General features: G+C 38.7%; 1 protein-coding gene across 3 annotated transcripts in view; it reads left to right on the top strand.

Annotated features, from left to right (window-relative positions):
• Positions 1 to 13,572, top strand: part of LOC136261367 (adhesion G protein-coupled receptor L4-like) — a 134,002-nt gene that overhangs the window by 77,436 nt on the left and 42,994 nt on the right. For all 3 annotated transcript variants that reach the window (XM_066055373.1, XM_066055365.1, XM_066055380.1), the window contains one exon: positions 4,239 to 4,355. In XM_066055373.1, coding sequence (XP_065911445.1) covers positions 4,239 to 4,355 — 117 coding nt within the window. The remainder of the gene's footprint in view (positions 1 to 4,238; positions 4,356 to 13,572) is intronic.

Raw genomic sequence — 13,572 nt, 5'->3', positions numbered from 1 at the left:
ATATAATCCTCCATGCAAAACAGCTTGGCTGTAAAAAGGAAAGTCTGTGAAAGTAAGAGTAACTGGCAACAGAAATAGCTACATAATATATTGAGCGGCAAAGAACAAAATTAATGTTAGGAATTACAGTAAATGATGACTTCCCTTGTTTTATTGCATTTAATTTCTATGATCCCAGTACAGTTTCTACTTTTTCATATACTTGTTTATAATTAAGAATCTGTTAATTATTTTAGCAGGCAGTGGTGGAGCCACCATCCAGACAACCAAGGAAGCTGCCTTGGTGAAATCAAAAGCAAGAGAGTTTTGTACAGCTAAATATTGCGATATCATACTGTATGGTGGTATAATACTGTATATTAGGGATAATGGAGGTTTGCACTTTCTCACAAAAATATTAACCAGAAACCAGCCTCACAATACAGTACCTTCATGGTGCCTTGGCAGTATTGGTTAGGCATAATCAAGCCCAAAAGTGCCTTCACTGTGACCCAAAATGCTTCCACTAAGTTGCTGCTATGCATTTTCTGCAGACTGATTGTTTGACTGATTGAATGATTGACTGACTGATTGGCTGACTGCATAATGGATGAGACTACTGGCTTGACTTTTTTCACTGTTAAACTTTACTTCAACCAGGTGCCATTTGACATACCACAATTCATACAATGCACTCACCTTTTTGTGTTCTTTTTGCTGGCAGCGCAATGTGTCAATTTGCAGGAACAAGAAATGGCTTCCATGTGGCTGACTGTCTCATTTGTAACAGTATTTCTGTAGTGACTGGATTGATTGCAGAAGCGCTTCTCATATTGTTCTTCATTTATAATGCTGTATAACAGCTGAAAACAAAGGGTAATGGTCACTTCACTTTTTGAGGGTGGGTATAAACAGTGGACTCAGGGACCAGGGATTCAAGGACCTGGGGACCCAAGGACATGGAGACCCAAGGACCCATGGGGACCCTACGTTTTGTGAGGTTTTTTTTGGAAATTTTACATACTTCACAATGTTTATATCTTCTATCCTTGTACTAGATACTGTTGCAAGTCACAGAGCACATGGGTAGTCTCAAATAGTCTAGATTACTCTTTCTCTGTCCTGTCATCATGATGGTTCCTTTCACAATGCCTAGAAATTATAAGTGCCTCGTAGGCCACTCATTCTTTACGCCTTTAGTAACCGTAGTATTAATCAAGGGCTTGTTTCTAACAGGTCGTTGCCCTCGTGTGCTATTGACATGGCAAGAAGTCTGTTTATCAAGTTTCTGGTGTACCTTGCAGTAATTGCTTCACTGAAGCCATTTTCATGTACACTGAACTTTAATAAGCCTGCTGCAGGCGATTTTCAGAGGTACTTGTTATTTCTAATTGAATTAAGCACACTGTGAACAATTGCAATGGACAGAAAGTGGAATGAGATTAGCCACCATGACTAGCAGAGGTGTCCAGGGCAAGTACAGAATGTATAAACATTGTGAAGTATGTAAAATTCCATGAAAAGTTGGGTCTCCGTGGGTCCTTGGATCCCTGGTCCCCAGATCCACTTTTTATACCTACCCACTTTTTGATGGTTGGGATGTGTGTTCAGATGCAAAACTAATTATAACTACTAGTATTTTAAAAATTGTTAATTTAAAAATAATGAAGTAGGGATCTATGCAATAAAAAGTAGTGAAACAAGAGAGGGAATGATGGTGTTGCAGCATAGCTCAGTGGGAAGTCTCTACTTTGGCATTGAACAGAATAATAATAGTTAATGTGCCACCAAAGTAGGGACTTTCCCACTGAGCTATGCTGTAACACCATCATTCATCTCTTGTTTCACTACTTTTTATTGCAAAGATCCCTACTTCATTTTTAAATTAACAATTTTTAAATCACTAGTTTGTTTAGTTTTTTGTTGTGGCACAATTACTGTAGCCACAATATAACTTGTATTAGTCCACTTGTATTTTCCACATCTGTAGTATGGGAAAGGCAGAAACTATCACTTATAAACATCTTTCCCATTTGCTCAGTGAGAAGTGGAGTTCCCTATATTCTGTGGTTATGGGCAGGCTTCGCTGTAGTTTGGAGTTTTCCTTGCTGCACTCTTCAGTAATGAGTATCAGGGATCGCATTCGCGTCCCTGTGTGTCTCCAGCCGTTGACCTTACTGTTGCTGAGGGGTAGCTGTCTCCTTTAGAACAATATTATACTAATTTTATATTGTGCTTGATTCTTTTTCTTATAATAATAACTGTGTCTCCCAGAACAATGTAACTTGTAACTGTTCCGTCATACATGACTGTTGTATTAGAGTATATCTCGAGTCAACCAAGGGGTGTGCAGCTAGCTAGACCAGTAAGGAGTGAGGTGATCTTGCTTATTGTTATAGATTGTTAAGAGGTCGGGTCTTAGTACTCTTTCACAATCATCTTTATTTGGGGGCGTGGTCACAAACCTATCGCGAACGGGATCCCAATCATGAAGTTGCAGATATATACAGTAGCAAGTGTGACTCTTATAGTAGCGCCGGGACTGAAGCGCTTCTGAAATACAGCTCTGAAATTATTCTGTAGCGTCTAAATATGCTGCTGAAAGAAAGCATTGAAACGGAAAATTAATGCCTTATCATATTAATAAACATGATATGGTTTCGTTGTATGAAGAAGAAGACAAGCAGCCTGATTGAAGATAAAAGAAAAGACAAGGCGCAGAGGACCTACACTCATCGGAACCCCAAAAGGCACATCCCACTGGTGAGTTTATTATTGTGTGGTAAAATAGTGGCCATGCCCTGCTTCGTTTGGCCTCTAGCCTTGTGACTGTGGTCAGGCAGTGAGACAGTGAGGCAGTGAGACTAAAATTCCAGTTTTGTCAATTTTTAAAAATTCTATATCCGGCCACCTGTTAGTGTTTTGTTATATTTAATGCTGTAGTATGTATTATATGGACTAGTGCTATTCCGTAAAGGTGATTTTTGTCATGTAAATTGTCTCTAGGGTGATTTTTAACGATAGAATTTTGGGCGGCGTGCGAAAGTTTCACCGCAATCCCTACTTAAACGGTACCATGTACTGTTTGATATCTGGTGCCATTCTTTCTTTTGAGGTGGTATACATGGATTTATCAGTCACAATTAGTTTGTTACAAAAGGTAAACAAATACAAGGAAAATTAGTTTGATTAGGGATCATAGAGATGAAAAGTAGTGAAACAAGGGAAGTCAATTACACCTGAAGATATAATAGAGTGACATAACACATAAATATAGTAATTTACTGTAATTTTTGTACACCTTGCACAAACTTGGTACATAGATTGTGGTCCCAATGAAATTTAGTTTTGGATACACACCTGGTGCCATCACAGATTTGACCTTTGTTGACCTTTATCATCATTTTTGACTTTGTCTCTCTCAGGTGTTATGTTATTATTTTACACAGTTAAAACATAGTTTCAAATTAAGGTCTTGCTGAGAGAAGCTTGGTATTTATTTGGAATAAATTATAGGTTTTTCATTCCAATGTTATGATCACCATGAAATTCTATTAAGTTAGCTATCTGCCCATTGGTAATTTTAATTTACACCCCAAGGGCAGATACAGTAAATTCAAAGGATTTTATCACTAATAAAAATGATCACATGACAGTTACTTTGGAGAGGAATGAGCCATGAACTTCAAACAAATGCCAAGTTGTTTCTTGGATTGACACCTTTAATTTGAGACCTGTTTTAATATATAGTGTAAAATAATGCATCAGGGAAATGGAGAGAAAATTGATTTATTTTCAGTACAACAATGGCTGCAATGGTCACCAGAGGTCACACCTGTGATGGCACTATGTATATCAAAAAACGAGGAGCATGACTGATATCAAAAGTTTCATGCTTTCATCACAAATGATAGAACTTTTTGCATTATTCTGCTCAGCTATTATGGACGTTTAATCCCTAATTTATTAGTCATGGCTACAGACTATATAAAGTAGAGATTAAATGTCCACTAGTATATCAGCAGCACCTTCTACTATTTCTAATTGAACTTAAAATTATCTCGTACTTGTTCTTATACGTAGAACAGTTACGCCACCCTACTAGTGTAATCAATTGTCCCTTGCTACTTATGTACACTGTAGTTTTTAAAGTATTATATTTGTGCTGGAATTTGTGGTATTGTATAACAGTACATATTTATGCAATTTGTTCAACTGTAATGGTTTGTATGAAGTAATGTGTACAACATCTGAACTAGATAACCAAACAGTGAAAGTTTGTCCATCAGAGGTGGATGAGATATGGCTAATAAACTGGCCTCAAACAGAGGCAGGATTTCAGGCTGTCACAAGATGCAGTGGAAACGACTCTGTTGGTAAGTTTATATGTATATTACCCTACTTTTATGCTAATTCCAGCTTTTTAAGCAGAGAATTTTCCTGCATATTTCGTACAATCATAGATATACGACTCTTAATAGAGATTGGAAACGGTGTCACGCGCCCAGTATACTACCTGTACATTTGACATCACTGGTTAGATACAAGGTGTGTTTTGCTTGTTACCGCTTTGAAGAGCATGAAAAGACTTTACTGTAGACTATCAGTGTAGGTTTAGTAGAATACAAAAGTTCTCTAAGGTCGAGCGATACAAGTTGCTTTGGTGGAAGTCACTGACTGGCCTTTCCCACAGAAGAAACTCGTCATGCTTGCTGTTTCAGTATTGCTTCTACACCAAGGTACGTTTCTGTTCCTGTAGTAGCTGTGTACACCTTCTGGTATTGATGATACATGGCTTTTTAGAACCCCTTTGGGTCATTAGAATTGAACAGTGTGGTTTGTAAGCAACACCTCTAGTTTAAATGCTGCATATTTCCTTGGTTACAATTTGGCTAGGTGTTGTTGTACCATCATGTTTCTGTTCTCCTAACTCTGCACAGCTGCTGTCTAGTGTAACTGTTTGTCTTTCAAACTTTAATCTAATGCCAAAGCTGTGGAACAAAGCTAGTAGGATGGCAGCACACTTCGCTCTTAGGTTCTAAATCACTCTCGCAAAACCTTTAAAACTTCCTTAGGGGCCAATTAAATTAGTGTACAATAATACAAATTATGGATACCACCCGTAACATTTTAAACAAGCCTATTTCTGGTGTGTGACACCATTTCCAATCCCTATTGGGAGTCGTATATCTATGGTACTATGTGTGGATAATCAATCCATCTACAGTGTATACTGTTACACTTCACATCTGTCATCTGTCATTAGTATGGTAGTACAGTAACTGTATATAGTTGGGATCAAGAAGGCTTTTACCTTCTCACAAAAAAATATTGACCAGAAACCAGCTGAGCTTCACAATACCTTCATAGTACCATGGCAGCATAATCAAGCTCAAAAGTGCTTTCATTTTGACTTGAAACACTTAAAAATTGAGTTGCTAGGAAATTTCTATGACATGTTCATTTAGTAGAATTCTCTGCTGACTGACTGATTGACTAACTGATGTCTTCAAGCAAGCATAACTCAATAATGCCTAAAGCTATGGGGTTAATTTTTCACTGTTGATCAAGACACAGTAATCTGTTGTGTGGTCTACAGCATGCCATGCTGTAGGTACTGTACTGTATATTAACAGGAGGAATGAGAATGCGATTTACACACCTATATAGCTCTGTGATCCCTTAATGGATTGGAACCAATTTTGCTGTAGGGATGCCTGCCAGGGAGGCCTAGGGAAGTGCACATGTAAGATTTGAAGGAAATCATCCCAGCCATTTCCAAGCCATAAATGGCCTAATGGGAGGGGGGTTTCTACATTTTTTCTTTTGTACTTTTCAAAATCCACACATAAAACACAAACATGCACTCCAATAAAACTGAAATTAGGCACACTAAAAGGCGTTATTAAAGTTAATAACTTAATATCACTACAAATTTGGTGGAAATGTGATCAAGATTCAAAAAGTTATGGCCAATTATTCACATACAATAAGATCAAACTTCTGTCATGCCTACAGGGTAAACTGTTTCAAGAAATCAGTTGAAAATTGGTATGTAGTCATTTTTGGAGTGCTTTTAGGTAATTTTAAAGGAATCAAGATTGATACACTGCAAAAACAGTGTGTAACAATCACATGATCGAGTTTAAAATGTTTAGTTGCCATGCCTGCTAAGTAAACCACTTATAGGAATGAGATGAAAATCAGTGTATAGGTAACCATTCAGTGGTTTATACGAATTCACAATTAAAACCACTGTGTTATACTACAAAAACCAACTAAGTGTAACAAATGCTCAATTGAGATACTCTAATAGTGCAGTCACCCTACTACTAAGTTAGAGCAAACATAAGTGGCAAGTCATCCTGTAGAGATTTCAGGTATAATCAACTGACCATGTAGAGAGTTCAGTTACATTATTGATGTCACCCTGTAAGGAATTCAGCTACAAACAGGTTCCTGTAGAAGGTACAGCTACAAACAATTCATCCTGTAGAGAGTTCAACTACATGTACATATGTACGTGGCTGAAATCTCTACAGGGTGACTTGTTTGAAGCTGGACTGTTTGCAAGGTGACTTGTTGGCAGCTGAACTCTCTACAGGGTGACTTGTAATGCACAACAAGTCATCCTATAGATTCACCCTGTAGAGTTCAGCTACTGTATGTTACAAGTTATCATGTAGAGAGATCAGCTACACTCAAGTCACCAGTCACAAACAGGTCACCCTGTAAAGAGTTTAGCTATGGTACAAGTCACCTTGTAAAGAGAGTTGCAAAACAATATGTACATATATGCAGACAAAAACACCGTATAAAAATACACACATACAGTATACTAGTCAAATGCACATAAATTCTTTATCTTCTTCCTGTAGTAAAGAAATAGACAAGCTTTAAAGGTGGCCCTCTGGGTGTATGCAAATACAAAAGAAGTGATATCTTACAGCCAAGCAGTGAAAAATGGGTGCAGCCCCAAAAAGCCCAGATAAAAATAGATGTGAAATCAAAGGTGGTGGCCAAGCAATGGCTGCAATGATGTTAATGCCTATCATTTTTAATGGTGCATTTGATTCCTCATTAAAAAAGATAATTATTGCAGTCATTTCTTGGCCACCACCTTTGATTTCACATCTCTTTTTATCCGGGCTTTTTGGGGCTGCACCCATTTTTCATAGCTAGGCTGTTTTGGTTTAGATAGGTATATTTGTTTCTTCAGTCCAACAGGTGTCTTTTGGGATGTTGCTGTACATGTACATAGAACAAGTACACAAAAAATTTGGAATGTTCAACTAGAGTAGGGACCATAGCACATCGATAAAAAGTACTGAATCAAACTGGAGTAGTGCGCGATATTAAATCACATAAAACATAAGAAGTGTTATATCCCTATACTTGTTTGTTAACTCCTAATCTTTTGTAAATCAAGACACACGGTAGTGTGTCGTGCGGCCCAAGAAGCCGGCGTGCAACACCCGTAGTATATTAAATGGAAGAAAGAAAACGCAATTTTTGCACCTCAGTAGCTCTGTGCTTCCTTAATGAAACAAGACGATTTTTGCTGTGGACACTCCCTCCACCTTCAGCGCTCCACATTCCAAATTAGAGCGAATTCGCTTCACGCGTTCCCGAGATATGCGACTTCAAAAATTGGCTTAGTTTCTTCGTTTTTTCTTCTTCTTTTTCTTCTTATTTTTCTTCCTCTTTTTGCACACTTACAAAAACTGCTATAAAACGCGAACGCCATATCCGATTGCCTTGAAATTTGGCACACAGAAGGGGGGTATAAAGGCGCATCTCTGTACCAACTTTAGCTAGGATACGATAAAGAGGAAGAGAGTTATGATCGATTATTCACGAAAAATAACACCAATATGTTGTCACGCCTACAGGGTAAACCGTGTATGGGAAGAAGCTGAAAATCGGAGGGAAATTAGGTTAACTATTGAACCTCAAACCTTTTGTGGTTTGAAAGAAATCGAGCTAAAAACCAGGAAGATACAACGAAAAAACCAACAGTGTGTAACAATTACGCAATCGAGATTAGCTAATAAAAAACGACTACTTGCCACGCCTACCAGATAAACCGCTAAGGGGGAATGCTTTGAAAATCGCTGTATAGATGGAGTAATCATCTTAGAAAGGATCATCAATGGTGTAGAAGAATCAGACTTAAAGCCACGGAGTTATAACACGAAATCCAACTTGGTGCAGCGAGATCGAGATACTCTAATAGAGCAGTCATCCTAATAGAGCAGTCACCCTGAAGAGAATTCAAGAGATCAGCTAGAAACAAGCAACCTGTATAGAGATCAGCTAGAAACAAGTCACCCTGTAGAGAGATCAGTTACAAACAATTCACCCTGTAGAGAGATCAGCTAGAAAAAGTTACCTTATAGGGAGTTCATGCAACTATGGAAAGGGATAGTTCAGCTAGAAGAAATCACCTTGTAGAGTTTAGCTGCAAACAAATCACCTGTAGAGAGTTCAGCTACAAACAAATCTCCCTGTAGAGAGATCAGCCAGAAGAAGTTTCCTTGTAGAGAGTTCAGCTACAACCAAATCACCCTGTGGAGAGATCAGCTAAAAGAAGTCACCTTGCAGAGAGTTCAGTTACAAAGAAACCATCATGTAGAAAGTTCAGCTACAAACTAGTGACCTTGTAGAGACATCAGCTAAAAGAAGTTACCTTATAGAGAGTTCAGCTACAGAGAAACTATCATGTAGAGAGTTCAGCTGCAAACAAATCACATGTAGAGAGTTCAGCTACAAGCAAATCTCCCTGTAAAGAGATCAGCTAGACGAAGTTTCCTTGTAGAGAGTTCAGCTACAAACAAATCACCGTGTAGAAAGATCAGCTAGAAGAAATTACCTTGTAGAGAGTTCAACTACAAAGAAACCATCATGTAGAGAGTTCAGCTGCAAACAAAACACCTGTAGAGAGTTCAGCTACAAGCAAATTTCCCTGTAGAGAGATCAGCTAGAAGAAGTTTCCTTGTAGAGAGTTCAGCTACAAACAAATCACCCTGTAGAAAGATCAGCTAGAAGGAGTCACCTTGTAGAGAGTTCAGTTACAAAGAAACCATCATGCAGAGAATTCAGCTACAAACTAGTGACCTTGTAGAGACATCAGCTAAAAGAAATTACCTTGTAGAGAGTTCAGCTACAAAGAAACCATCATGTAGAGAGTTCAGCTGCAAACAAATCACCTGTAGAGAGTTCAGCTACAAACAAATCTCCCTGTAGAAAGGTCAGCTAGAAGAAGTCACCTTGTAGAGAGTTCAGCTACAAAGAACCATCATGTAGAGAGTTCAGCTGCAAACAAATCACCTGTAGAGAGTCCAGCTACAAACAAATCTCCCTGTAGAGAGATCAGCTAGAAGAAGTTTCCTTGTAGAGAGTTCAGCTACAAACAAATCACCCTGTAGGAAGATCAGCTAGAAGAAGTCACCTTGTAGAGGGCTCAGTTACAAAGAAACCACCATATAGAGAGTTCAGCTACAAACTAGTGACCTTGTAGAGACATCAGCTAAAATAAATTACCTTGTACAGAGTTCAGCTACAAAGAAACCATCATGTAGAGCCTCGCTCCAGGTATGTTCGCAAGCCATCTTACGCAGGTTTTAGTAAACCTACTTTTTGAAACTTGCCAACAATGGTTCAGGAACATACCTCTGTAGAGAGTTCAGCTGCAAACAAATCACCTGTAGAGAGTTCAGCTACAAACAAATCTCCCTGTAGAGAGATCAGCTAGAAGAAGTTACCTTGTAGAGAGTTCAGTTACAAAGAAACCACCATATAGAGAGTTCAGCTACAAACTAGTGACCTTGTAGAGACATCAGCTAAAATAAATTACCTTGTACAGAGTTCAGCTACAAAGAAACCATCATGTAGAGCCTCGCTCCAGGTATGTTCGCAAGCCATCTTACGCAGGTTTTAGTAAACCTACTTTTTGAAACTTGCCAACAATGGTTCAGGAACATACCTCTGTAGAGAGTTCAGCTGCAAACAAATCACCTGTAGAGAGTTCAGCTACAAACAAATCTCCCTGTAGAAAGGTCAGCTAGAAGAAGTCACCTTGTAGAGAGTTCAGCTACAAAGAACCATCATGTAGAGAGTTCAGCTGCAAACAAATCACCTGTAGAGAGTCCAGCTACAAACAAATCTCCCTGTAGAGAGATTAGTTAGAAGAAGTTATCTTGTAGAGAGTTCAGCTACAAACAAATCACCTGTAGAGAGTTCAGCTACAAACAAATCTCCCTGTAGAGAGATCAGTTAGAAGAAGTTTCCTTGTAGAGACTTCAGCTACAAGCAAATCACCCTGTAGAAAGATCAGCTAGAAGGAGTCACCTTGTAGAGAGTTCAGTTACAAAGAAACCATCATGTAGACAGTTCAGCTGCAAACAAATCACCTGTAGAGAGTTCAGCTACAAACAAATCTCCCTGTAGAGAGATTAGTTAGAAGAAGTTTCTTCGTAGAGAGTTCAGCTACAAACAAATCACCCTGTAGAAAGATCAGCTAGAAGAAGTCACCTTGTAGAGAGTTCAGTTACAAAGAAACCACCATATAGAGAGTTCAGCTACAAACTAGTGACCTTGTAGAGACATCAGCTAAAATAAATTACCTTGTACAGAGTTCAGCTACAAAGAAACCATCATGTAGAGCCTCGCTCCAGGTATGTTCACAAGCCATCTTACGCAGGTTTTAGTAAACCTACTTTTTGAAACCTGCCAACAATGGTTCAGGAACATACCTCTGTAGAGAGTTCAGCTGCAAACAAATCACCTGTAGAGAGTTCAGCTACAAACAAATCTCCCTGTAGAGAGATTAGTTAGAAGAAGTTTCCTTGTAGAGAGTTCAGCTACAAACAAATCACCCTGTAGAAAGATCAGCTAGAAGAAGTCACCTTGTAGAGAGTTCAGTTACAAAGAAACCACCATATAGAGAGTTCAGCTACAAACAAGTGACCTTGTAGAGACATCAGTTACCTTGTAGAGAGTTCTGCTACAAAGAAACCATCATGTAGAGAGTTCAGCTGCAAACAAATCACCTGTAGAGAGTTCAGCTACAAACAAATCTCCCTGTAGAGAGATCAGCTAGAAGAAGATTCCTTGTAGAGAGTTCAGCTACAAACAAATCACCCTGCAGAAAGATCAGCTAGAAGAAGTTACCTTGTGGAGAATTCATTTACAAAGAAACCATCATGTAGAGAGTTCAGCTGCAAACAAATCACCTGTAGAGAGTTCAGCTACAAACAAATCTCCCTGTAGAGAGATCAGCTAGAAGAAGTTTCTTTGTAGAGGGTTCAGCTACAAACAAATCACCCTCTAAAAAGATCAGCTAGAAGAAGTCACCTTGTAGAGAGTTCAGTTACAAAGAAACCATCATGTTGAGAGTTCAGCTGCAAACAAATCTCCCTGTAGAAAGATCAGCTAGAAGAAGTCACCTTGTAGAGAGTTCAGTTACAAAGAAATCATAATGTAGAGAGTTCAGCTACAAACTAGTGACCTTGTAGAGACATCAGCTAAAAGAAATTACCTTGTAGAGAGTTCAGCTACAAAGCAACCATCATGTAGAGAGTTCAGCTGCAAACAAATCACCTGTAGAGAGTTCAGCTACAAAGAAACCACCATGGAGAGTTCTGTGATAAATATATGTATTATATATATAATTTGTACATTTACTGATAAAATCAGAAATATTTAAAGTACATCTGCTTCATCTTTTCTTCTTCCTGTGGTAAAGAAAAAAAAGACAGGTTAAAAAAGTCCCAAAGCCGGCCTATTGTGGTATACAAATACAAAAAGAAATGAAATCTAATCCAAAACAGCCAAGCTGTAAAAAAACAGTGCAGCCCTCAAAAAGGCTATGGTGAAAAAAGATGTGAAATCCAAGGTGGCGGCCAAGAAATGGCTGTGATGGTAGGTTAATGGTAAAAATTTTAATAACGGCAATTTAGGTGAATTTTTTGCCAAGACCAAGCAGCACACAAATTCACCTGAATTGTCGTTATTAAAATTTTTACCATTAACCTACCATCACAGCCATTTCTTGACCGCCACCTTGGATTTCACATCTTTTTTCACCATAGCCTTTTTGAGGGCCGCACTGTTTTTTTACAGCTTGGCTGTTTCGGATTAGATAATTATTATGATTGATGAACCCATGCATATCGCATCTGAAATGGCACCGCGCGCTCCAGCTATATCAATTATCATCTGAAAGGCAAAGTATCCATTATGCTTCATTGTCAGCTACCCGTTACACAGCAGTATGAATCAAGAACTGTTCGACAAGCACCTCTGCAATCAAAATAGCCACTCTGAAAAATACAAATGATTTCCATTTTGAAGGGAAGCCATCACATGCTACTGCCAAATCGACACTTTTCTCTGTCAGCAAAGATGAATGGGACACAAAGGAGGACTCTGGTAAGTCTATGAAGAATACTGTACATTGAATGTATTGTGGTATGCCAAAAGGCACCTCTAGGACTGAAGTGACATTGAACAGTGAAAAAATCAAGCCCGTAGCCTTAGCAGTTATCGAGTTACACTTGTCTGAAGGCATCAGTCAATCAGTAGAAATTCTGTTAAATATCTGTAGCAACTTGTCAAAAACGTTTCAGGTCGATCTGAAAGCTTGTTTGGGCTTAGCAATGTTGCCTCATTATCATCTGAGAAAATTGAGGCTGGTTTTTGGGTGATGTTATTTCGTGGGCCACACCTATTCCTTTGTGGTCCCTACTATCGTACTGTATGATAGCTTATTTATCCTGTCTGCACTTGTTAAAAATACCTAACATTTGTGTAAATTAATGATGGATCCAGGATGGTACATTTGCCTGGGGAATTTGGGGCAAATGCCCTATTACTACCATTTATTACAAAATCACCTAAAACAATAGTCAAAGCAGTTATCAAACTGTCAGCCAGCACCTTCATACGTGCTAAGCGCCTCTAAAATAATTATTGTGTTGCTGTTATTTAAGACATTCTAGCCTTTAAAAAAGCTTTTAAGAAGGCTAAAAAAATAAGGAGTAAGACAATCCTAAGAGGTGATTATTTGCTACTTCAAAAATACAAGAGAATCTGCTCTCCCCAACCACCTACACCTTAGCTTGTTTGTGCCCCTCCCTTTGCCAGCTCCTGGTTCCTCCCATGTAAATCTCCTTTTTGGATACCTAACATTATAATTAAAAGATCTTTCAAGCATGTTCAGAAATTTGGATCTGCTGAAATAGTATCCAATACACTAAGTAGTATGCATATGTATATTTGTTGTAAACATCTTGTAGCTACTGTGCGTGTGAGTGTGTTAGTGTGTGTCAGTGTGTCAGTGTTAGTGTGTGTGTGTGTGTGTGTGTGTGTGTGTGTGTGTGTGTGTGTGTGTGTGTGTGTGTGTGTGTGTGTGTGTGTGTGTGTGTGTGTGTGTGTGTGTGTGTGTGTGTGTGTGTGTGTGTGTGTGTAGTGAGGCAGCACAGCCAAGCGCCTAGAGCATCAGCCTGGTAATTGAAAGGTTCCAGGATTGATGCCCAGTTATGCCAATTTGGTGTTGTTGTTGTTTCCTTGAGCAAAAAAAATTACCCAGTC

Source organism: Dysidea avara, chromosome 1 (genome assembly GCF_963678975.1).
Source record: "Dysidea avara chromosome 1, odDysAvar1.4, whole genome shotgun sequence".
Taxonomy (NCBI): Eukaryota; Metazoa; Porifera; class Demospongiae; order Dictyoceratida; family Dysideidae; genus Dysidea; species Dysidea avara.
Note: the sequence above shows the minus strand (reverse complement) of the source record. Positions and strands in the feature narration are given on the sequence as shown.